At 47.0% G+C, this 26,308-nt stretch overlaps 1 protein-coding gene across 1 annotated transcript in view; it reads right to left on the bottom strand.

Annotated features, from left to right (window-relative positions):
• The window catches only part of CKMT2 (creatine kinase, mitochondrial 2), a 28,419-nt gene extending 2,111 nt beyond the window's left edge, over positions 1-26,308 (bottom strand). The window contains exons 1-10 of the mRNA XM_038124840.1: positions 26,223-26,308; positions 21,719-21,792; positions 18,903-19,063; positions 17,184-17,382; positions 15,781-15,876; positions 11,229-11,450; positions 7,693-7,778; positions 5,272-5,395; positions 2,917-3,051; positions 2,412-2,537 (exon numbers count right to left, since the gene is read on the bottom strand). Of these exons, the coding sequence (XP_037980768.1) occupies positions 2,412-2,537; positions 2,917-3,051; positions 5,272-5,395; positions 7,693-7,778; positions 11,229-11,450; positions 15,781-15,876; positions 17,184-17,382; positions 18,903-19,057 (1,143 nt within the window). The 5' untranslated portion in view covers positions 19,058-19,063; positions 21,719-21,792; positions 26,223-26,308. The remainder of the gene's footprint in view (positions 1-2,411; positions 2,538-2,916; positions 3,052-5,271; positions 5,396-7,692; positions 7,779-11,228; positions 11,451-15,780; positions 15,877-17,183; positions 17,383-18,902; positions 19,064-21,718; positions 21,793-26,222) is intronic.

A 26,308-nucleotide genomic window follows, 5' to 3' on the forward strand; every position in this document is an offset into this window, starting at 1 on the left:
ACAAATTCCATATTAAGTTTGCATTGACCAGTAATTGAAACAGAGCAGGAATACAAACAGTTTTATCTTGCACCTTAGAGAGCATAATTCAGTTCTGCAAACACATTTACCACATAATGCCATTTATTTAATTATGTACTGAAAAAATTTACCCTATAATAAAACTTTTCTTATCCCCTTGAGTATGTCATGTTTTATTTAGATTTCAGAATCTCCAGGGTAGGGCTTGTGTCTTATCTGTGGCCTTAATTCTTTTGGAGCATCACTGACTTAAGTGAAATTCTTCATATAAGCAAAAATGTGTAGGCTTAGGCTTTCTGTCAGCAGGACTCAATTCATCATGCTGTGCAATCCTGTTTTTTATTATTAATGTTACTTTAACATAAAACACACATGGTGATGTCTCAGGTGTTAATAGATGTGTTTGTCACAGGCTGTTTTGGCAAATAAAACAGCCTGATAGTATTTCACTCTTATTTATTTTGTTTCCTGTTACTTATTTCATTCTAGACCCAAAGGAGCACACGTGCCTACCTTAAACCTCAATGTCTGAAGTTTCCAGACATCTGTCCATGGCTGTGGGGACATTCAGAGGCATGTCTGGGTCAGAGAGCAGTGGTCACCTGGCTGGGCTGTCCCCACGGCAGGTGAGCCAGGAAGGGAAGGCACTGTGGGCTGGGTTAACATTGTTGTCACCCAGGTGCATCATCCCAGGGTTATTTTTCTGTCATGAAAACCTAGCTAGAATGAGGCTGGCCCCAGGTGTTGGGCTGCAGCACCAGGACCAGCCTGCACGCCGGTCCAGCCTGCCCCAGCCATGGGGTTTGGCTCAGTCAGAGCTGTGGGAGGAGCAGCAGCTCCTGGGCACGGCTGTTTCTCCCCATCCCCATGAGCTGTGCTCTTAGGAGCTGCTCTGGCTAATCAAATCATTAAGCATGAAGCTGGAATGAGGTGTGGGAGCCGAGCTGCCTGGAGGGGAGCAGCTGCTCCAGGCTGCAGGGTCATTTCCACACTCTGGCACTACAAATGCTCGTTCTCACTGAAATGGCTTTGCAGCAAACATCTGAGGTGCACCTACCTCACCGCAGCCTGTGCCTTACAGGGAAGGCTCAGGACTATTAAATCTTTGCCCTGATTTCAATCTCTGGTTTAAACACATGTCTGCAAGGTGTCAGTAGAAGTGTATATTCTACCACCATCTGTTCAAACCAGGTGGGGCAGTGTTCTTTATCTCTCCCACAACCAATCCTCCCTCCAGGAGATCTCTGCTGTTCATGGGCCATCAATTATTAATTATCTTCTGTTCATGGGCCATTCATTATTAATTATCTTCTGTTCCTGGCCAGGGAGTGTCCCTGCATGGCTGATAAAATTCCATCATCCCACGTGGAGATGCTCTGCCCAGGGCAGGAGCCAAGCATTCCTACCTGGATACAATCTGAGATTTTGGGATACCACAGCAGCCTTTGCCCACTGCATTCCCAGAGGAGCAGCTTTCTCCTGCCCTGCATTCCCAGAGGAGCAGATTTCTGCTCCCCTGCATTCCCAGAGGAATTCCAGGCCCATCTCCAGCAGCCCTGGAGCTGCAGAGGAAAACCCCACCCTTGTGCAGGATCCCTGCTCCAGCAGAAGCACAGCTGGCACTGCAGGAGGGCTGAGCCACCATGGAATGGCACTGTGCCACCACCCTGACCCACAGGGGGCCAGCTCCTGCTCTGACTCTGGCAGTGGTGTTTTGTATTACTGAATTTTTATTTCACTTTTCCTAATGAAAAACTTATTCCTGCTCCCACATCTTTGCCTGAGAGCCCCTTAATTTCAAAATTACAACAATTCAGAGGGAGGGGGATGCATTTTCCATTTCAAGGGAGGCTCCTGCCTTCCTCAGCAGGCACCTGTCTGTTCAAACCAAGACAGCACAGCTCTCTTGTCTGAGAGCCACAGAGGACATGTGAGAGCAGCCCCAACTCCTCAGTCACTGTTGGGTGGAAGCCTTGTGCTGCTGTGTGACCGTGGAGGAAGTGTGTGACTCAGTAGTGAAGGGAGCACAACACCCTTCACCAAGTCTTGCTTCAGGGCCTGAGTCCCTGCATGGGTTAGGACTCCATGCCTGCTTCCTTCCAGCACCTGCATACCCTCATGAAGACCCTCAGCACACGGTCATTTTTGTGCAGCTTGCTCAGGGTTGGGTTTTTTCACTGCCAGGAGAGGAGCATTTATCAAGCATTTCATGCACCTTAAAAGCTCTCCTTCCAGTGAGCATTTCCACTGGACCAGATTCACGAGGAGTGAAAACTGCCACAGATCCACTGAGCTCAGCAGAGGGAAACTGGCCCATGCCAGTGCAGATCTCAGCTAAAAAGCAAGGGGGAAACTCCAAACAGAAGGAAACCCCAAGAAGAGCAGGTTACCTCTGAGCGCCCGAGGCGGTCCAGGTTGGAGATGTCGTAGATGTCAGCCACAGCTGCTGTGTCCACCCCGCCCGTGCCACGCTTCTGCAGGCGCAGGTTCTCCAGGATTTTGGAGAACCTGGGGTCCTGCCAGGAGAAACAAGCTTTGAGCTTCCTGCCTTGCACTGCGTGTACTGGGCAGAGCCACTGCGATGCTGTGATCCTTACAGCACTGCCACAAGGACAGGCAGAGGTGGAGAGCTCTCTCACTACTTAGGTTACAGCCCCTCTTTGTGGCTTCTGCTAAGCAGATTGATTTCCATAACAAATACAGCAATTTGCAGGATTACAGCATGCTCCTTTAGTGAGCTATCCCCGGGACCCTTGTATCACACATCCTTTTAATGTGCAGTTCCGTAAGCTGTCATTTCTCCTCTGCTCCTTTACACCCCAGGAGAGCTGGCTCGTGTCACATTTAAATCACGTCACATTTATGCCACTTTGGTCCCATTTCAGTGCCGTGTACCTTGCTGAGCCTGGGCAGCTTGACGTGGACTCCTGCACGCAGCCCCGTGCCCAGGTTGGAGGGACAGGTCAGCACGTAGCCCAGGCGCTCGTTCCACATGAACTCCCAGCCCCGCTCCTTGATCAGCCTTTCCACCTGTGTGAGCACAGAAACAAAACAAAAAGGGGCAGATTTACAAGTGTCTGATTGTCAGGTACCAGCGGAGTGGCAGGAATTTGCACCTGGGTGCGGTCTGGTCTAAGGGTGATATAAATGTTTGCACTCCTCAGGTGACCAGAAGGATTTCTTCACTGCCTTCTCATGACTGCTAATGTGGGAAATGGATTTGTAGAGAGTTCTCAAAGCCTGGCAGAAGGCCCACACAGTGTGCAAACCTTGAGACCAGAAATGCTGGCTTAGAAATGCCATGGAATGGGACAGACATTGCTGAGAGAGAAACGGAGCTGGAAACAAGTTTCGAAGGATGGCCTTGCAAATAAGAGTGGATACTTTGGAGAAACAGAACTGTGAAAGGGGCACTGCAGTGGGACCCATGAGGGGTAATTTTAGATAATTGGCTTTAAAGCATCCACAGCATGGTGTGGCTAAAGCTGGCAGGCCAAGAAACTCTTAGAGTGTACTGGAATTAGGGAACAGCCAGCTTCTGACTGGTGTGAATTGTAACACCTGTGTTGTCTCACCCTTCTCCTGAGACTGAAGATGGAATAAAAGTTTTTAAAACGCCTCTCAGTCACCCCATCTGTGGGTCAGAAAAAGGTATAATGCAAGACATTATCTTGCAGACTCTTGGTCACTTCATCAGAAAACTCCCTGCCGTGGTGTTTTGGCAAAGCCTTGGCCCATGGAGCTAGTTCTTCACTTCAGAGTTGTGGCTTTTGCCATTTGTTTATAACTTGGTAATTTTGAACCAAGTGTGCAACACAGGACCCCCAAAGGACTCAAACACTATGAAGCAAACAGAGGGAGCTGAGAATGAGTTTTGTGTAGTTTTCTAGCTAATGTCATGACTCCTTGAAGAGAACATTTGGCCTCCAAGTGCCACATTTCTGTTATAAGGAGACAACACAGCTTGTAGATAAGACTTCTCATTAGTAGGTCTCTGACCAGAATTGACAGGAGAGTGAAATAATTACCAGCAGGAAAATCACAAGGGTCTGCTGCCCTTTGAATGACCTGGTACTCTGCTCACCCATCTGTGCTTGTGCAAACCCAATACCATTCCAGTTCAGTTCTCATCTCCCCCTGAAGAGAACTGGATGCATAAACCAGCTGCTGATCACAAGAGTCCTGTGAATATAGCTGAGCACTTCAGGTCTGCAGGAGGATGCAGAATAAATTACTCTCCTAATGTAATTTCTGTGTTTTGTGAGGGTAACACAACGGATGGTGGGAAACTAGACCTGATTTGCTGCCCCAGACACCTGCTGAGGGCACAGCTCCCTGAGCTGCCCCACCACTTTCCACATCCCTGTCCACAGGCTGGCGTGAGAGGCAAAGCTGGGAACAACCCCTGGGGGCTGTGTCACCTGGGCCACCGCCTGTGCACTGCTGACTCTCACAGGTGTGCCTGGAAACCCACCCTGGAAACTCTCAGTACCCTCCTTGGTGCCAGCAGAGCATAAATCAGATGGTTTTGTTTTTCCGTGCCCCAAAACCCACCGCAAACCCTAACTCCAACCCAAACCATTCCAGGGTTCCTTGATATTACCTGTGGGGCACAATGAAGTTCTGTTTCTCTGGTATTCAACTTATTTTTGTGCCAGAGCAGGTCAGAGGGCTGCACTGGGCCCAGACCAACCTGAGTCACACCTGGATTTTCTGGGCAAAACCGTTTTAACCCACACCATGTCCCAGGGAGCCTTTCTTATTATTGTGATTAGCTATGCCAAAATAATACCCAGGAGCCCCGAGTATCAGTTCCTAGTATTTTAATCACAAACCCCTGTATCTCCCCAGAATAGTGGGTCCTAAACCCTGAGTGCTGTGCACAACCTCAGCAGCCTCCACTCTGCTCCCAGCCTCAGAAATAAGAACCAGGAGGATGGGCCAAATAAAGTCTTCAATCAAGTAAATCAAACAACCCAAATAAAGTGCTTCATTTATGATTTCCCACAGTTTGCAGGTACCAAATGGCAGGGGGGGGAAAAAAAAAAAAGGGATATTTATTTATTTTTCCCTACAACTCAGCTATTAATCTGCCCATGTTTCCTGTTTCAGCTGTGTTGATGTGTGGACTGATGTGACTTCATTTCCTTCATTTCATTGCCCCTGGAGTTTTCAGCTTCAGTGGGAACCTCAGTAAGCAGGGGTGACAGCAGTGAACAAACAGGAATAATGAACTCACTGAGACACTACCTCTTTTAATCCACGGCAGAATCTTTCAAAGACGCGTTTCATGTTGCCACCCTTCTCCATGGAGATCACCCTGGTGTGGTCCTCTTCATTAATCCAAATGAGAAATGTCTTCTCATTGTTGTGCCTAGACGAGAGGGGAGAAAAAAAAAATAGTATCTTTAAAAAGGCAAGCCCTGAGAAATAATTCTCAGCATCCTTAGTTTTGTCACAGGCTTCCTAAGCAGCAGAGATGTTAAATGTGTAATAACCAAACTGCTGTCTGGAGGGAGGGATTGGGGCTGGTTCCACCACGGGATCCCTCATGCCTGTGGCATTACAGGGCCTCTTGGGCACAGTGTGAGGAGAGTTTTCTGGTCACATGCTGCTGGGGTCCTCTCTCAGGAGCATAGCTGGGCATGCAGCCAAGGGAGAAGCCAAGCTCTGCCCCCTGTGTCCTCAGGGAAGGGTTTTGTGGCTCTCAGAAAACCCAAACACCTGCATGCTGCTGGGAGCCAAGCAACGTGTACTTAGTTAATTTTTAATTTAATTTATTTTTTTTTCTCCCCTACCTCAAACCCCAGTGTCCCTGGGAGAGCTGGGTGTCTGCATCCCTCAAGGGATGTGTCTGGGATCCCTCAGGGACCCTGCTCTGCCAGAAAGGACAGAACCCCTGAAAACCCACTCCTGCCTCAAGCAGGCAGTCAGGGCTGGCTTTGTCAAGAGCTGGGTCACTTCTTCACTTCTCCTGGCTTTTCCTCTGCTTGGCCAGTCTCCTACTACGGCCTTCCTACAGCACGTAGAGGGTGATGGATGGGATCAGACTCATTTGTGCCAGCAGTGAAATGCCACCAGGTTTGAGGCACATGAAAGTGAAAGTTCAAGATCACCGAGAGCCTGACTTTCAGCTGCTCTTTTGCTGCGTCTCCTTTTTCTTCTTGCATTTGGAGCTGGCCAGCGCAATGCCGAGCAGGTGTAAACATCCTGTGCCCTGGCACTGGGGTCAGGCCAGGTCCAGTCACCTCCTCCTCAGTCGTGCACTAATGCTGAGGGAGGGTTTTATAAATAGTCTGAGTTTGGCCTAACTCCCCTCCCCTTTTAGTTCAGCAAGTGTCCCCACTGCTGTCAGGACCATGCATTTAAACTGTGCCATTGCTGACAGTGCTGTTGGTGGAGATGGTCCTGCAGCCCATGACGAGGACAGGATCATCAAAAGCAAAATTATTTCCACAATGTACACGCTTTTTGACAAATAATTTTTTTGCAAGAGAAAGGCAGATTTTCGAGATGTGGCTTACAGAAGCAATTTCCAATCACACTAATTTTTTTTTTCTTCCATTCTTCCTGATATGTCACATGTAAAAGAAGCCAAAAGCCAGATCTGTTTTATCCAGGGAATACCTGGATAGTAATTATGCTGTTGGTACCTCTGTTTGTTTGTAGAGACAATGAATGGATGCCTCAAGCTTTATCCTTTTCCTCAGTGGGGACCAAAGAATCTGCACCTTGTTGAAATTAAAAAATCCTCACAGTTTTCCAGCAGGTTGCTGGGTTTGGGGGTGATCAGGTTTCACACTAGGCAGCTCCTCAGAATGCTTTTTGCCTGGTTTTCCAGTGTTAAAGCACCTGGCAGTGCCTGCAGAGCAGCAGGATGGATGCAGATGCTGTGCACTGCACAGCTGCCCCATCCTCTGCTGGTGCTTTGGGCTCTCATCTCAGAGCTGTTACCCCTTCATCTCCACAGCAGATATTGTATTTGGGCCTGAAATAAAGTGTGTTGGGGCAGTAGAAACAGACCTAGAACAGAGCAGGAAATCCAGCTTCCCTGTCTGCCACCGTCATATTTTCTGAAAAATCCCTTTGCCCAGGATTTTCCTCCTGGGAAGCTGAGAAGCCTCAGAGAAAAAGGAAAACAAAATTCTTTTCTCATTTGCTTCTCCTGTGTTGTGCTCACATGCGGAATGTGTTTGGAGATTGTTTATCCAACAGGTGGTTCATTGGTTTCATGTGAGTTGTTTTCACTCATTGGCCAATCAGTGCCAAGCTGTGTCAGGACTCTGGAAAGACTCACAAGTTTCATTATTATCTTTTTAGCTTTCTGTAAGTATCCTTTCTGTATTCTTTAGTATAGCTTAGTATAGCATTCTTTTATATAATACAGCATCATAAAATAATAAATCAGCCTTCTGAGAGCATGGAGTCAGACTCATCATTCCTCCCTGCCACGGGGCACCCCGCAAATACAAGACCTGTCTCCTTTCCACCCAGCTCATTTGGAAGGAAAGGGGTGCTTTCAGCGCTGGGAATTAAAACATTTCTCTTTCTGAAGCAAACTGGGCATGCTGTGAGTGTGGGGCCAGAGTTTGTGCAGGGTTAGGACAAGCAAGGAGGTTTGTAAGATGATCTTTGGGCAGGACACAGGACCCTGCAGGTCACACAACCTACCAGATCCCTCTGGCGTCCGGCCAGTCACGGGCCATCCCAGCACATGTCAGCAGAGGGGACACAGGCTTGTCAAAGAGAAAGTGATCCTGGGCACCAGGACAGGGCCAAGAGGAGGCAGAGAGACAGAGAAAACAGAACACAGCTCCAGTTTATCCAGGAAGCATAGTAATGCTGTCCAGTGCATTTTTGTGAAGGCAGTGGAAGCACAAGCAAATCACAGAGTACAGCCTGGGAGCCTGGTTCCTTTGCTGGAAACTAAAATCTCTTTACCCAGGAGATTTTCTTAACTCTCTTGATGTGTTAAAACTCTCATAACTTTCTTAACATGTCAGCAGATGATTGCTGACATGTGTTGCCAAAAACATTTTTCAAGTGTAGGGAGGGATGGGTGCTGGGGCCTGAGTCCACATGGACGCAGCAAAGGAGGCTCTGGAGGACCTGGCTCCAGAATTCTCCTCTGCATTCAGACACATTTCAGCAGAGAAGTCAATGAGTTCTTAAAGATTGGAAAAAACAAAAAACAAAAAACAAAACAAAACAAAAAAAAAAAAAGGAAAATAAAAAACAAAAACAAAAACCACCACCAAACAATAAAAAATGCTAGTTCTGAAAAGATGAAAAGGTACTTCTCCAGCATGGAGATTTAGGTATTTATTCTGAGCATGAACTCAAGGTAGGAATCAAATCAGTGCTAACCTCAACCTTTTGGAATCACAGGCTTCTTATGTTCCCTAACAGAGATGCTATTTGTGACTTAATAAATGCAGCACTTGCTGTGCCACCAACTTGCCTAATAGTTTAGAATTTTTAAAACAATTTGCTTTGAGCTTCCCCCCCCCCCCCAAAGAAAATAAGTATTTTATATTGATTTTCATGTGTGTGCTAAAAAACTAATATTTCTTAATTCCTTGAACACTGTCATATCAAATGCCAAGGAGTTTTGCTGGCAGTGTTGTTGGTTTTATTATTTTTCTTTTTAAACCTAGGTCTTAACTAGAAATAGTGAGGCAATCTATCCAGAAGGCATATGATGTGGTAGACACATTGATGTGCTTTGCTTATTTTTTCCCTTAATGAAGAATGAAATAATTATTTTCTTCATTTCCCTTAGGTTCTCATGCTTTGAATGCTTTGCAATGGACGCAGCTCATGTAGAACTCCAACCATGCAGGAAGAAAAGGTGTGGAGTTCTCTTTGTTCTTCAAAGGGACACCGAATTTCCTTCCTCAGCTTGCTCCACTTCTGACGCTTTGTTTGAAACAAAAAATCCCCCTTTTTGGCTAGAAAAGAGCTGTTACTTTTCCTCATGAGCATATGGCCCAAATCTGCAAAACACCAAATGCCTTCTGTGCTGAGCGCAATTCAAGTAGCACTGATTTATCTCCCTGAAATAACCTTTGATCCTGCAGAGCTGAAATGGTGCCTCTAGCAGCTGGCAGGAAGCCTGATCCCACAGAGGCGCCAGGTCCTGAGGTGCTGGAGGGGGTAAGCAGTGTTGTGAGGTAAGGAATGAATCTCAGGTTACAACATCAGTGTCTGATCTCTACAAATTTGCGTTACCAATCATGAAACAGAACAAAATGAGATAAAATGCTGAATCGGTGAAGCCTATTCCACTTCCCACAGGATTTAGCCTTAAACCATGAAGGAATTACATTTTCCACGCTCCTGTTTCAACCTCTACATCCTGAGGAGCTGTCTGAAAATAAAAGGCTGAAAATAAAACCTGCAACAGGTCGTCAACATCTTGTCAATAAACATATCACCAGGGACATTCAGGTTAAAAAGTTACTGACCTTACAGAAATCCTTAACTCCTGGTTAATCCAGACACCTAGTTCCAGGCTTATAAATAGTTATGTAACTTCATCAGCTCCCCTTTGGTTGATGTTATGCAATAATGTGCCATGAGCATAGCTAAGAGGGTACAGCCATTCCTTTGGACACTTAAAACGCACTTTCAAGCTTTGTTTGACATGTCACATGCTGTGACCAAAATCCATGATGAAAATCCTTGTCTTTCCATCTGTGTGACAATGAAAACTCTTGTTATGGGCCAGGTCCTTCAGTTCCCTAAGCGCAATGACAGGGCTGGGGAAAGGTCACCTTGGTGCAATAGGCTACGGCCACTTTTGGGAAATTACAATTTCTGTAGTGGTCACTTAGGAAATTACAGCCGAATTTTGGGAAATTAGAATTAGCGTCGTTTTGATGTAGAGAAATCACAGGCAGAACCTCCCACCCCTGCAGAATAGAATACAGATACCATGTGAAACCTATCTCGGCGTAATACTTTCACTTGCAATGGTTAATTGAGAAAGTACCAATCACAGTTTGCTCAAGGAGATGACCAAGGAAGGGTCCTGAATTTACCTCTTTACTTGTCCAGAGAGGTGGCAGCAGCCACGTGGATTTGATTTGACACTGGCCTCACTCTCTGGAATATAAATCCACGCCTCAGACCCACACAGCAATGAAGTACAGAAACAACAGAAATAACAGAAATACAGACCCTGGGTGGCTTGCTGGCCCATTACAAACCTTGACAGGCCATTAGGCACAGGTTAATGGTGCGCCTATCCCACCGGGCTCCGCAGGTGTGAGACTCTGTCCTAAATTCCTCTCATCTGCCTCATGATTCTCAGACCACTGAACATCCTGCTTGATATCCTGGTTTGGTGGGAGCTTGCCAGGGCCCCAGGACTGGAACTGGAGTTCTTGTTCACAGGTGTGCTTGCCCACCCCATGGAACACTGAACCCAGTGACAGGAGAGGGGGCCTTTGCCTTTCTTTGCCAGCATCGCTCCGCAACAATGGCCCTGGAATCTCCCCACCTCCTGAACTGGCTGGACTCTTTTCTGGAATGATCTTTTGGTGGTCCCCATGGAAAACCCTTCACCTGTTTTACAACCACCGTGACAGATGGACTGAGATGGGAGAAGCCTTTTCTCCAAGGACTGAGACATGAGACCCCAATATAGAAAAACTCCCTTTCCTCCCAAAGACTGAGACTGAAACCTCTAACCCAGGGGGGCAAGCTGCTGCAGGTGTGATCACTGGACCAAAAAGACAATGGCTCTTGCCCACTGCTGATTGTATCTGTCTCCTCCCCTTCAGAATTTCCAATAGAGTTGTCATAATAAAAACCCCCAGGTTAGCTTGAGATTTCGAGATCTCCCCAATGTGAAAGCGACTCCTCGACTGGACCTCGACTAGACCTCGAAGAACTTTGTCACCTCTACATATAACCTCCCTTTCTCTCAACCCTTTTCTTTCCATAGGCTTTCCCTCTCTTTTCCCCAATCCCCTCCAACGCATTTTGCTGTGATCATTCCATAAAGTACACTGGTTCTGATTGTTATTGCAAACCCCTCGCCGTGTTGGTGTTTCATACCCTGAGATCAAGTAACGAACCATCACGAGTCCCGTTCATAAGGACGGATCGTGACAGCAGGGAAGCCTGCGCCCGTGGGTAAAGCGGAGATTAACCTAAAACTGAGCCTATGCAGGCGCTGCTGGCGCCGGAGCGCGACTTACGTCGATGAGCTGCTGCTGCTCCCGCTCGGTCATGCTGGTCAGGCTGTAGTACTTGCCGGACAGGTCGCCCCGCAGGCCGGAGAGCGCGGTGACCACGACGTTCTCCACCTCCCTGCGCTCGGCGCGGGTGCAGGCGGGCGGCAGGCTCAGCCCGCGGATGCTGCGCCCGGTGCGCACCCGCGACGACAGCACGTAGCGCTCATCGAACTGCCCGTGGGTGATCTGCAGGGGAAAGAAAATGACCCGGCGGGGTTGGCTTTGGCTTGTGAAAAATGCCAGTCACTTGTTTTTAAAATTTTGAAATTTTAATGGTAATAAAATGGTTGTAAAAACAGCAGTTCTGAAAAAATGCGTGGTTTATGGTCGGCTTTTCGCAAGTATTAGGATGAGTGTTGTATGTGTTTTGTTAGAAAGTTATGCTGTGTTAATTTTCTCAAATATGGTTTTAGGTTATAACATAATGTTGAAATAGAAGCTATGTATGTGAGGGTTTTTTTTAAAGAAAGGAATGAGGTACTTGCAGCGAGATAGCAGCCACAGGACACCTCAGTCTTTCAGAGAAAGAGAATTTATTGCTCCCTTATCAGAAGAAACTAACTTCTTCCTGCCCATCTGTAAACATCTGTTTCGTGACACTAATTACATCTCCTTTTCCTCTATTACATTTTAACACATGTTTTCTAAAATACTGATGAAGTTACAACTGTTAGCACCAATCACACTCATTTATTACATACATAAATGTGTGTGAAAAATGCATATTTTATGATTGGCTTTTTTTATTAAAATGAATATTACATGTGTTTTGTTAAAAAGTCATTCTGTGTTAATTTTCTCAAATATGGTTTTAGGTAATAACATAATGTTGAAATAGAAGCTATGTATGTGAGGTTTTTTTTTAAAGAAAGGAATGAGGTACTTGCAGCGAGATAGCAGCCACAGGACACCTCAGTCTTTCAGAGAAAGAGAATTTATTGCTCCCTTATCAGAAGAAATTAACTTCTTCCCGCCTCACTCAGCCCTGAGGGCACCGTCAGGATTCAGAGGAAGAAGCTGACACTGCCCAGCCAGAATCCTGTGTTTGGATGGAATTTCTGCATCATGTGTGAGGTGTATGAATATGCAACAGGCTGTTGCTTTTAAGGGTTAATCCTCTGTTAACATGGGTCCTTTTTCAGGCTCATTTTGCCCAGAAAAGGCACCAGGACTGTCAGTAACTCTTTGTTCTCATCGTCTCGTATTGTCCTAATCCCAATTGTTCACATTTTTATTACTCTAATTATAGTACTATGTTTAGTAGTATAACCATTTTATTACTATTAAACTTTTAAAATCTTAAAAACAAGTGATTGGCATTTTTCACAGTAATATAATTAGAGTAAGATAACAAGATGGCTTGTATCTCTAGGTAGAATAAAAGCATAGCAGACCTTTGCCACTAGAACAGATGGAATTATATGCATGAATAGATAAAACTATTTTCATGAATAGATAAACTTACATACATAGTTTTTTAGGTAAGAACTGACACTCCTTTCGTACTACTTTTGCACATTAGAATCAAGTTCAGATTGGTTTGCAAGGAACGTTTTAGAATCGTGTTTTTAGCTGACTGGATGTTTTTATGAATAAAAACAACTTGTATTGAGGTGTTTGGCATGAAGGGAAGAAGAAGAACCACAGCAAGAAGAAGAAACAAGAAGAAGAAGAAGAAAAACACGAGCAAGAACAAGAAGAACAGGAAGAAAGAAGATGAAACAAAGACTGCCTTCTTGCTGCTGCATCTCCTTCTCCTTCATCATCATCATCATCATCGCCAAGAAGAAAGCAGCCTGCTGCCTCTGCCCTGCTCAGAACATCCCTGGACTCTGTGCCAGGGAACAACTGCTGCTGCTGCTGTTCCTGCACTGAACCTGGGACTCCATGCCAGAGAGCAGCCTTGCAGCCCTGCAGCCTTGCAGCCTGGCAGCCCTGCAGCCTTGCAGCCTGGCAGCCCTGCAGCTTTTGCTGTTTGTTGCATTCATGCAATGAACAACTTCATGGCCACAGACAGCTGCTCCTGTCTCTTTGAGAAGCCAAGGTCCAACTACAGCTCCAGAGGTTTTAATTATAAAATTGTAATTGTTTGCAGCTAATCATTGCAAGTTTTAAACTGCTTTTAGGTATGACAAAATTTGTTATTGCTTGTAAAAGAAGCAAGGCTTTCTCAAGGTGTGAGCGGGTTTGTGTAAGGTGTATTTTAATATATGCTTGATATTGCAAAATGTACATCCAAGATAGCATAAGCAGAGAAACAAAAACCATAAGAAGTGAACTACCAAGCTCAAAGTAGCATCAGAAGACCATCAGAAGACCACCCAAGACTGCCAGCATCTGCAAATTACTGAATTGTGCAAACGCTGCAAAAATCTGAAGTGAGGTTGTGGTTAAAGAGCTCAGAATAAATCTGTGCAGTGATCTAAGGAAGAAACACCACTGTAATACTATAAAAGACTGCAGATTAAGAAGTAGGTGTGTACTGGCTTTGTCAAGCACCAGGCACCTGCATTTTTTGCTGCATGTATTATCCCTCATAATCATTAATTAATCCCTTATTATCATTTATTAAACTTTAAAGTTTTAAAAAGTGAGCTTTGTTTCTCGGAGTGCACGCCCAGCACAGCCCTCAGGAGAACCCAAACCCCATCGTGCAGGACAGGCAGCTCTCTGCCCAGGCCTGGCATCCTCCCCACCAGATCACAAATCCCAGGACACCTGAGGCCCTTGGAGAGCCTTGGGCACCAGGAGCTGTTTTTAGCAGAAGCACCTTTCTCTGGCTGAGTGGACATGTTGGAGTAACCAGCTAGTCCTTCATGGTCCCCAGATATGGCTTTTGGAAAACAGGGATATGGGCAGAGGCAGAGGGGCAGGTAAGGGAGATCCTTTGGAACAGGGAAGCTCAAAATGAGCTAAACCACACTGCAGCTGGAGGAAATGAAGGAGAGTATTTCCTGTGAAGGGAACGCTGAGCTGCACGTGAGGTTTGACCACGTGTGTGTGGGGGGACACAGGATTCAACTCCTGCTTTGACTCCACGCCTTACAGCCATGGCAATCCGAGGAATTCCAGCCTGAGGAATTCCATATGAACCAAGAGGGGGCTCGAATGAAATCTCTGCAGGATGGGGAGTGAGCAGGATGTGTGCATGCCACCTCACTGCCATCTCAGGGACGTGGAGGGACACTCCTGTGGCTGCACAGCTGGAGTGGAAGTCAGAGGAATGACAGGTTTGTCTTTACAGACAAGCCATGGGTCTGCTGGCACTGAGAGACAAAAGAGACAATGGGAAGGATTCCACTGATTGATGGATGGAAAAAGATGTTTGCCTTTAGAAACAGACTGTAGGTTGGCTGACAAATGAAATTGGACATTAAAAGATGAAAGAAACAGTGGGGAAGAAAAATCCCTAAATTCCATAAGAATTAAAAATCAAAAGGAAGGGTTATGCGTTAGAGGGAAATCTCTGGTATCAGGTGTTCTGGGAAGTATGAAACTCTCAAGTAACCTCAGAAATGGGGAAAGAGAGAGGGAAATGTGGCTGGGAAATTGGGAGGAAAAGGAGGCTGAGTCCTCCAAAAATGTGAGAGATGCCAGGGGAATGCCCCATGGCCTCTCCCTTTATTGGAATAAAGTAAAAGGACTCCTCTGTCTCCTTTTTGGACATAAACCTCTGATGTTTGTGGGTTAATTTTCCTGAGAGAAGGATACAGGCTAACTGGGAAGGCAGGCAGGGGGGATGAGGAGGGGGTGCCACGCTTTAAAGTGGTGATCAGGTGGAGTCAGGTGGATCAAGGTGGATCAAGATCACTGACTGGCGTGCAGGAGAGCAGCCCTCAGCCTCTCCAGGGATCTGCTTGGCCAGGCATCCTGGGATAAACCCCTGGAGGGAACAGGGACACAAGGATTCTGGATAATATTCACGGATCAACTCCTCCAAGCTCAGGAGTGATGCATCCCAAGAAAGAGGGCATCAGGAAAAAAACACCAGGAGGCCTGTGTGGATGAGCAAGGAGCTCCTGAACAGGCACAGACACACAAAGGAAATTTGCAGAGGGTGAAAGCAAGGACAGGCATCCTGGGATGGGAACAGAGAAGCTGAGGCTGCCCCTGGATCCCTGGAACTGCCCAAGGCCAGGTTGGACACTGGGGCTTGGAGCAGCCTGGGACAGTGGGAGGTGTCCCTGCCATGGCAGGGAGTGGGAATGAGATGGGCTTTAGGGTCCCTTTTAACCCAACCCATTTTCTGATGAACCCATGATCTGTAAGCTTGTTAACAGACCCCCAGTGCCCAGTGAGGCTGTGTCCCAAATGTTTGGCACAGCTGGCACAGATTCCCTGCTGAGAACAAGGGATGCAGCTGACAGAGCCACGACTGGCATCCCAATTTCCTTAAACATGAAACTGGGTCTTCACAGCTGGATCAAGAAAGGTGAAAGTACTGCTGCACACAGCATCATCACTGGAATGAGCATCTCAGAGCCTTTCCTGTCTCGTTGTTTTATTTCAGTCCTACCTTGGATGCATCCAGGTCCGTGTGATGCCTCATTGTCCGTGGGTCGTAGCCATTGTGCCTGGCTTTAATGACAGGGTCAAAAATCTCAGCAAACACCTGTGGAGGCAAGAGAATGTAGAGAGAGTCTGCAGCATCACAGAAACACATCCTCACAGCAGCTCCAGGCAGAGGTTCCTGTCTGCAGTTACCACAGAGAGAGACTCGACAGCCAGGCTGGGGTTTGGGGTGTATTGCCAACCCCCAGAGCCCCCCCAGCCTCTTGCCTCTTGGCTCTAAGCCATGCAGGAGCACCCTGAGTCTTCCCTGCTGTGGGGACAGCCCTGGCTAGAGCCACTGGGCTCAGGTGTGCCCCAGCACAGCCCCTGCAAGGAAGCAGCAGTGGCACATCTGCACAGGCGCCCCAAGCCCAGGGAGCCTGGAGGGGCAGATGTCCCAGGCCACCCTCACGGGGACACTGGGGAGGCTGCAGAGGAACAGGCAGCACTGCAGGTGCACGAAGGAAGCAGACCATAGCATCAATAACAATGAGGTTCTTCTTTTGTTTTCCACTTCTCATTGCAGAGCTAAATGACCTGCCCACCCTGATGCTGCTTGTCTTCGGTTTTCCTCATGGTCAAAAAGCTGTGGCTCAGTGATGTCTGGCACTGCCCAGAAGACATTTCTGCTTGCTTCTGCCTCTGCTGCTTCACAATGTGATTTCCACATTAAATTAATTTGGTGAGTCTCGGAGTTGGGCAGTTTTCCCATAAATTTGGTTTAGGAGGAAGGAGGACAGCTGCTGGAGGCAGGCAGCAGCTGCCGCCAAGCAGGTACATTTTACCACCTTCACCTGTGGTAATACCACATGCTCCTGTGTGGTTGTGATATTTTATGAAAATCCCTTTGTTAGGATTTTCTTCTCCTGAGAAACTGAAGAGTCTCAGCTTCAAGTGTGAACAATTTGTTATTTGCTGCTGTGGAATGAAGCAGGTGCTTTCTCAATTAGTTAATGTGGGATGTTTTTATGTAGTGGCTAATCCAGGAGGCAGCAGCTCTCGGACTCTCTGGAGTCACAGAACTTTGTTATTCATTCTTTTCTATTCCTGTCTCGCCTTATGATGATTCTTTTCTTTGTAGTATAGTTATAGTGTGGTCTTTTTAATGTAATATATATCATATTATAATAAACCAGCCTTCTGAAATGGAGTTAAGATCTCTCCTTCGCTTCACCAAGTCCTAACTGCCCAGAAGACCCATGGTAATAATCCTGCTTTTCCTACTGCAGGAAAGTAGGGAGAAGTAGGGAAAACCAGCTTGCCCCCCGTGTGCCCTCAGGGACACAACTTGTCCTAGGAGCATCCTCCCTCCTGGTAATCATCTGATGGGAGCGACACCCTGAGCACAGACCCGTGGCATCCTCTCACCTCGTAGGATTCTTCATCCCCAGCCACCATGCCCACCGTCTTGATGAAGGGGTGGCCAGGGTTGTCCACCCCGGTCTGGATGCACTGGTCCAGGGTGTACCCGTTGGGGGTCATCTTGTCCCTGAGGCGGGAGTAGATGCCCGGGGTCAGGCACTCAGCCATGCAGTTGTTGTGCTTGCGCAGGTCGGGGTAGTCAGCGCTGCAGGGAGAGAACCCAAGGCATTACTGAGTCCCCCGGACACTCACCCCGGACAGTTTGTCGAGCTAAAAGTGTGATTATTCTTGGTTGATGTGCTGCATTGGGTTTTAGGAGGGAAGGAAGGTGCTGGTGCTGAACGCACCCCGCGTTGCGCTGCGCTTTGTGCTGTGGGGCCGAAATGGGGCCCAAAGGGATCTGAAAGGGCACTGAGCCCCACTGAGACATCCCAGCCCGGCAGGAAAGAGCCCCAGCACTGATTTGTTCAGCTAGACAGAGATTTAAGTTTAGGTGAAGAGGTGATCTGCAGTAGGCAGCCCCGGGTGCTCTCACAGCCTCGTGGAGATCAGAGGGACTGTGTGACCTGCCAGCTGGGCAGTGCCTCTACTGAAATACCAGGGTTTGCTTTAATTTGCCATTACCATTTGCAGAAAGCAGCAGGGTGAATGAAGCCCGGGAAAATAAAGATGTTAGGCTTTAGCAAGGGATTTTTCAGCTCTGTCAGTCCCCAGCTATCTTGTACTGGTAGTGATTTGCTTTATGTACAACTGTGGTGTTTCTTTAGGAATATATTTTAGCTAGGATTGTATAAATTACTTAAATAACAAAACAAGTCTGTCAGAGCGTGATCCACTTTACCTTTGGCAAACTCAATATACAGAGAAAAAGGCCTGTAATTAATTTCTGACCATCAGCCAGTCAGTTTGTAACAGAATCAGGAGTATTTTCAGTACAGCAGTAATACAAGACATTATTACTGCTTGCATAGAGAAAATATTTCCACATTTCCCTGTAGCAGAGTCCATACAATCAGCAGGTCCAATAGGTGGACCTGCAAAGCTGTTGGTTGGTGATGAGTTAAATATAATGACATAGGACTTAACTCGAGGCAGATATTGGGCTTGTTGTCATTCAGCAGTGTTGGTTTTGGCTAGTTCGGGGGCATTTTTTGAGAGATGATATTATCTCATGGATATCTTAGGATTTTAGCTTTTGTATTTTTCAAATCCTGTGCTGCTTTAGGGTATGACTCTGAACTCCATACACAGTGTTAGTTGCTGTCTTCACATTTGGGTCAGACAACACAATCCCTCTGGAAACTCAAGGACACCCTACAGCCTCAGGCCCTGAAAGTATAAACAAAAGTGAGTTGGGGGGGGAGCAAAGTGGGAGTAAATGACTTCATTACCTGAAGCTGGAATTGGAGGATTAACCCCCGAAATGCAAATGGGCCAAACTTATAATTGTGTGAAAAACTCATGACCACTGTCCATCTTGGGTGTAGCCTCTGGGAGGCTTCTGAGATGTACCTATTGAAGGCCTTTAAGAAATACCCACTTTATTCTCTCAATCTTACCCAGCCTCTGCTCCAGGCAGCCACTCCAAGGCATCAAGAGAGCATCCCTTGCTGGAGCTGCCTGGACCCGGATGCGTTGGCAGAGGCGCTGCTTCCATGCCCCACATCCCAAGGCTGGCGCTGCTGCCGTGGCACCACCTCCCTCCCCGCCCTGCCCTGTGCTTACCTGGGGGGGAAGAGCTTCCTCTTCTCCTGCACGGCAGCACTGACGGAGTTGTGCTGGCCCAGCAGGTAGCCCGTGGCCAGCACCCCCGTGCCCGCAGCGGCGAAGAGCGCGGGGGCCGCGCGCCCGGCCAGGAGACGGCAGAAGGTGCCAGCCATTCCTCTCTGCAAGGAGCACAGGCAGGGTCAGCTCGGCTCTCTGAAAGGGCTCTCTGGCTGTTGGGTGGGCGTCTGAAAGTTGTTTTAGTGTGGTGTGGTTTGTAATCGCCTCCTATCTGCTCTTGGCGGGGCGTGATTCGTTATATCCCGCGCGGGTTGTGTTCTCGTGTGATAAATTGTGGTGGAGGGTCCCTCAAAATGTCAAAATAGAGACTAGGTGCTGTCTATTATGGCATTAACTGTTGCAGAAGTGGTTAATGCCTTTATTTGTGTAACTGACACTGGTTCACACAACTGGATAATTGTGTGAAATAGCTAATGTTGATTTAATGTACTGGTGGAGTATCTTACCTGTATGGTAAGATAAAGCGAGTAAATAAACACTGCAAGAAGGACTGCAAAGAGGAATTTACAAGCAAAAATGTCCTCTGAAGATGGATCTTCAGCTATCAAGAGCTGTCAAATCACAGAACAGGGGGCCTCGTGAGGAAATGAAATATATAAATTTCATCTGCAGTGTGACATGTACTTTAAGAAGACCAGTCAAAAGTCAGACCAAGCAAAAGAATTCCCAGAACATGTAAACTCAAAGGAATGTTTGGATATTTATAATCATCATAAATATGTTTTTAACCGACACAATGAAAAGGTATAGAAGAAGAATTGTTATTGTTAATTGTGTGCCTCTGGCACCTGCCATGCACCCAGGGCTGCAAAAGTCCCTTTTATCCCTTATTAAACTTTTAAAAAAATTTAAAGAGTGAGCCTTGTTCCTCACAGCTCCAGCACTGCAGCAGCACCCCCACCTCACCCCACAGCTCAGCAAACTCATCTCCCTCAGCAGCTCGTGCTGCCCTGGGGTGTTCAGAGAAATTTGGGGATTTGCACGTGTGCTCTATAACTTATATTTGTCCTGCTTGGTTCTGCTGGGAGTGTGTCTGAGGTCTAAGGTGGCCAGGATATTGTCATGTTCTCTGGGGGTCTGAAGGAGGCAGTGAGTGTTTTTCCCTACAGGGATCAGATTTGGATAAGGATTGCTGGTGGCTGTGAGTTCCTTAGGAAGACGCAACTCCTGTCCAAATAAAGAACAATTCCATGAATCTAAATTCTAATTTGTGTAAATTACAGAAGCTTTTTCTTCAAGCTGGAGTCTGGTAAATCACCTTTGGTAAGTGAGCGTAGAAGATTTATAAAAAGCCCATGATATTGCTCCCAGGATCTGCTGTTTCAGTTGTTTTACCAAAAGTTTTTTTGAGTGTGATTTTTTTATGCAAGCTCTTCACCTTTCTCTTAGAGGTTATACTAAACTCCTCAAAGCATTTAATTTTTTTTTTTTAGTGAGCAAATTCCCAATAATTTTCTTGTAGATTTGGGATAGTTAGATCCAAACCCTTTACTTCTTTTTCTTTCTCTCTCTTGTCCAAAGACAGATGCAATGTTGCACCTTTACCTTCTCACTGGGTAAAAAGTTCTTCTGTGCTTGCACATTTTTATGTTGCAAACCAGTATTTTCTTTCTATGTCAGTCACAACTGTGAGATGAGGAACACAATGTGTTCCAAGTTTGGAGTGATTTGTGTCCTCTGTTGTGCTTCAGCAATTTCTTACCAGAATATTTTCATTCTGTCTCCTCCATGCCTTTGAAACACAATTTCCAGTTAATACAGCATCACTTCCAGAGAAAGGTGCTGATTGTTTGACAGAAATTTCAATATTTTTTTCACTGAAAGATTCTCCCTGAATCAATGAATTCATTGAGGTGAGCTTCAGGACAGGCTCTTGTGACTGCAACAGAATTTTCCCTCCCAAAATGCAGTATGAGTGTGTTTGGCTGGAAATAAAGATCATGTAAGAGGCTTCTGGTGGAGATTTTTCTGATGACCTCTTTTCTGTGTGTTTAGCAGATCGTTCTCGTGCCTTTTCACAGCACAGCACCCTCATCCCACACTCTGGAAATATTTCCTTATGACTAATCTGCGCAGAACTATTGTCATACCTAGATGCCTGTGAAGCACCATGTGTGTTTCCACAACAGCTCCGTGGATTTATAGCTCTGTTTCACCATTACAGGGAATTGGCTGGCAGTCAAAAACCTGTCCTGAAAGCTGTCAGCCACATCAGAATGCCACTGCAGATGGTGATGGTATGGCTTGAACAACCCCAGGCACTCACCAGCACCTCCACCAGCGTGGGTTTTTTGGAGGCTTCTGAACCCTGTGTTGTTCAAGGGACAGATTCGGTCTGTACATCTGATTAAATCAGAGGAATCACCTGCAGGGTGTGTGTAGGAAGAGCCTGTCAGCAGAGAGGCAGAGGAAACACCTGGGAGAGGAAAGAGATGAGCCCTGCAAGGAAGGGTCTTTTTCCCAAAAGGCAAAGAGACCTTCTTGGTGACCCAGAGGCTGCCATGGCTGATGTGGGAGGCTGGGGCTTTGCTGCTGAGGGAGCTGAGGGCCCCTCATCCTCATTTCTGCCTGTGCCTCCCTGGGCTTTAATCCCCACAGCACAGGGAGATTTATCACTTTGTAATGTCCCAGACCCTGGGTATGTCCCCTGTGGGCAGTGCCATCTCCCACTGTGGCTGCAGGCTCATCCCCAGGATGGTCTGGCAGTGCTGGACCACAGAAAAGCTTTTCCTGACCCTCAGGAGGCTCTGCTTTACCTGACAGACACTTCTCTGGCAGCTCTTAGAAGCCTCCCACACTGGAGACGCCACAGACTGCGCAGGTTGTCTACCTAAAAAAACATAAACCAGAGCAAAAGAGGGGTTTAAAAAAAAAAAAAAAACAAAAAAACCACAGTGGTTACACACACAATTCTTCTACAGTGGAAAGTACAACCTTCAGGGAATTGCCACTTTGTGATTGTCTAGTGCCAAGGGGAACGCGAAAGGACAAGGAAAACATCATCTGGAGTGCTGTGGGAAAGTGAGTGTGACCCTTTTCACCCCTGTGCCGCGGCTCCTGACTCTCAGCTTCGGCCACACGGGTGGGCTCTAGTCCTGAGAATGTCCTGCAGCACAGGCAGTGCCACAAGAGCTGCTCAAAAACATGGTGTACAGCTCAGCAAAAAACAGCTTTTACAAAACGAGGGTACAAAATTAATGAAAAAGCTTTACCCGACAAGAAGCAACATAATTTGGGTGGTGGTGGGTGGGGGTGTGGTCCATTCTTCAAAAGTTTTAAGTAATGCTTTGCTTCAACACAAACATTTTAAAAGATTAATTTGAAAAGAGCCCGAATGGAATGGCCCCAAATGAAGGAAAGATCCTCATCAAAGCTTTTTTGGTGAAGTCTGACCTAAAATCATCAATATATTTGCTCTTCTTTCCCCACAGAAATTGTCAGCCTGTCACTGCAGTGGGTTTGCACCATCATTGCCTCTGATTAAAGGGGTCTGTTTTCCCTAGGAGCACTTTACCAGAATTGCTGTGCTGCCCTTCAGGTTTCACCACAGACCCTCCACTGCAAGGATTTCACTTTCATCGGGGTGAATTTGACCACTGCACGGCCTAAAAATTGAAACTGCAGATTTTCCTTTCGTAGGGCTTTCCTGAGTGTCTTCCCTAGTGCTCATGAGGGAAAATCCATGCTCTTGTGAGCCTGTGGTGCTGCCACAGTGCAGCTGGGAAGGGGAAAGAGCAATGTTTCACCATCAGAAGAATTTTTGGGGGTATCAGTTTTAACCCTTGGGAAGGAATTAAATGTTTGCCTGAGCTGACCAGTGCTGGAAGGAGAACACCTCCCTCAGGAAGGCAATCTGCTTCGTGTTCAAAACCACTTAGAGACAGTATGGTCTGGAAAAGAGAAATAAATTCTAAGGATTGATCAACCTGAGGTTAAAAAAAAAAAACCAACCCAAACCAGCAACTCCTGGCCTGCATATCTGTTCAGTCTGAATCAATGGCCTGTGAGGGGGTTGTCTGCAGCCCTCTCAGTCCCACCAAGGTTTTTTTTACCATTACTTCCATCTACTCTTTAAACTGGAACGCCTCCTCATAAGCAAAGGAGTTTTCTTCTCTGCGGGCAGATTCTGAAGGCACTGACAAAAAATTCTGACGGGACTCTTGATTATGATTTATTGATTTCTGCTTAAAATTTTATCTGTAGTAAGTGGTTTGTTAATTGCACTGACTTTCCTTAAGTTTCGAGTTCTTTCACTCCACCACAAGCTCCATGAGAATTTGGGCTTTATTTTAGTCAGGACTAGCTGCATCTAAACTTGCCCTGATTATTATTGTATAATTTGCCCAAGATCTGATTTTCATACGATTAGACACAACACCATTTTTTGAGTATAAACCGTAACAATTTTATTTTTTATATTTTTAACAAGACTCTCAGGATTCCTGTCACGAGACCTCAATCATGTGTGAATAAATTACACCCAGGTAATGCTCTGCAGCAATAAAACTCCTCATCCAAAATGTGATGGGTGAGCACACTAAGAGGCAGCCCCTTCATGAACAATTTAATGATGCTGATATTTTGGCACGGTGCGTAAGGCGTGCTCAGAGGTGTGACCCAAACTGAGCTGCTCTGCTGTCACCTGTCTGTGCTCCTGTCCTGTGCAGTGCCCCCTCTCTCTGCTGGGCATGGAGGCTCAGATTTTGTGTCCCAGCCCATTTCCTGCACCAGGTGTGTTTCCTACAGGTGACTCCACCTGCAGCCAGGGCGGGGCTTGGGTTTTCCTCTTATTCCTCAAGCATACTGCAAGGTGTTTTAGGGAGTGTGAGCTTGACAAAATGCTTCCACGGCCTGCCTTGTGCACTTTCCCCTTTTATCTCAGTCTGCTCTGAGGATGCTCAGACTCCTGAGGATGTCCTTGTGCCCCCCAGGCTGTCAGATGCCCCCAGGGGATGCAGCACAGCTCGCTGCCCGGGGCACAAAGCCCTGGAAAGTTTCACCCCCAAGGTCACCTGTGCTTGTGCCACCCCTCAGAGAAGGCACAAGTGCTGCTGCACAGGGCAGGGGCACACAGCAGCTGTCCCATGGACGGCCTCCCTGCACCAGGTTCCCTCCACAACGAGCACTTTTGGGTGATTCCACGGGAATCCTCCAGGTCAGGCACGTGCAGCAGCGGCTCGGAGTGACAGCCAGACCAGCTCCAGTGTCTGCAAAGCAAGACACCTTCCTCCTTCCACCCTCCTCCTCACGCCCTCGGTGCCACAGAGGGTGAGCCAGCGCAGAATCAAGCCAGCCTTGCCTTTCCCAGGGCAGAACTCCCTCGTGCCATGGACAGTGAGTCAGCACGTGTCCCAAAGGTCACAGCCAGAGGTCACAGCCCCTGTCCCTCTGCTCAGCTACTCGTGAGCAGCCCTGAGGGCACTGCCAGCAGTGCTCCTTGGGGTTTAAACTGCATTCTCTTGCCTGTGTCACCTGCCACGCACTGGAAATGGAGGGAAAGGCCAGCTCCAAGGTTTAAAAGAAGTCACTACAGCAAATCTAGTGCTGGCTGAAGAGCAGCCCCAAGGATGGCGGGGGTCACTTCAGGTGGAGGGACTGTTTCTAACCACAGCTTGAACCCCAGGAACCTCACAAATTCACAGCTAATTCTGATTTATTTTTTTTAATAACATTAAAAAGTGCTTTCCCTGTTAATTCTTCACTTTCTTGAACTCCTTTTACAGAGGAAGTTTCCTGCCCCATCTTCCCCTGGGTGCTTTTAAACAGGTATCATTTATCCAGTATTTCACACTGGCCCGGAGGGAAGGCAAAGTGCCAGGGTTACAGTGACATTTCTAGAAATAGAGGTAGATTAAATATTTGAGCCGTGTCCTGGGTGGTATTAATTGCCACCCCATGTGATCCTGAGTGACATTTTGGAGGAATGGCAGAGCCACAGCTCAAGTTCACACGGGCTCTGCCCCGCCGGGGATGTGCGTGCACATCCCACCCCGCAGAGAGCTCTGCAGCCAGACCACCCCTGTGCTGAGCTGGGCCCTCACGTGGTGCAGGGACAGGGAGCCTGGCCCGTTATATTTGAGAAGCAATTCCTCTAAGCCATCCTTAGCTCGAGCTGAAGCCTACAGAGGGCAGTGGAAAGTTTTCCCCGCCCGTCCATGGAAGGTTCTGGAGCCTCAGAAACATCTGCAGTGACTGTCGTGACTCACTGCCTGGCCTCAGAGGCCATTTTTAGACACCCAGAAATCAGTTTACGTCTCTCTTGCTCGGCTGCATCACCCTGCAGCTCAGAGAACACGGCGCACATTAAAGCAGCCAACCTGATAAAGCAATATTGGTGATTTTTTGGTTTTTTTTGCAGTTCCTCCCCGCTCACCCTCGGCATCACTCAAACCCTTTTGGCTCATCTGGGCTTTGAGATGCAGTCTCCGAAGTGCAGAAACAACACCAAGTGCAGACACGGTCCTGACAGTGCCTTAATCACAGCGTGGAACACCTCTACCAAAAATATCAACATCACATTTCAGTTTCTTCCTCCTCGTAACTCCAGAGGGGCAGCAAAAGTTTATAGAGACTTACTAATTTTGAGGAAAAAAAAATTTTAAAAAAAGAAGAAAAAAAGGATAAAATTCCAAACTATGAACCTGTGACCAGATTCGTGTGAGTAGAGGAGGCATGGTAACTCTTCACAGATCAGACAACAACCCCTTGGTACCACCATGATTTTTGGTTTCTGTCAGCTGAAGGTCTGGCTGGTCAGACCCGACCAGGTGAGACCCAGATGCCCAAATTCTCCTGCCAAAGCCCAGCCAAGGTGCAGGCACCGCTCACCCTTCTGAGCCAATCTGGTGCCATTTTGCAGTATAAACCTCTCATCGTCGCGGTGCAGAGAGCTACAATCAAAACCACAAAAAACTCATGTAGTTAGAGACATTTCCTCCGAACTCGTCACACATCTGCAAAGAGACTTTTCTTTCTCTAACTAAAATTGTTACTTAAGGGTCTTAAGCATTAATGTCTGGACTTTCAGATCCTAGAGGTCTTTTCCAAGCCTTAATAAATCCGTGATTAGATAATTTCAAGCAGCTGCGTGGTGGGGGCTGGCACATTCTTCCCTGCACCAAATTCTTGCACAAATCAATAAATTACAACCAAATTAACACCACCAAGCTGTGGTGCTTTGAATCACTTTTTTAACAACCCCCGCATTCAGAATGCTACAGCTTGAGGCTAGAAAAGCAGTATATGTGTGCTCTCACTGACCTTGGAGCTGGAGGTAGGGACGTCCTGCTGCCTGCAGCGAGCCCAGAGTGTGAAGGCAGCCGGAGGCTGGGCACGGACAGGAGCTC

Source organism: Motacilla alba, chromosome Z, assembly GCF_015832195.1.
Source record: "Motacilla alba alba isolate MOTALB_02 chromosome Z, Motacilla_alba_V1.0_pri, whole genome shotgun sequence".
Taxonomy (NCBI): domain Eukaryota; kingdom Metazoa; phylum Chordata; class Aves; order Passeriformes; family Motacillidae; genus Motacilla; species Motacilla alba.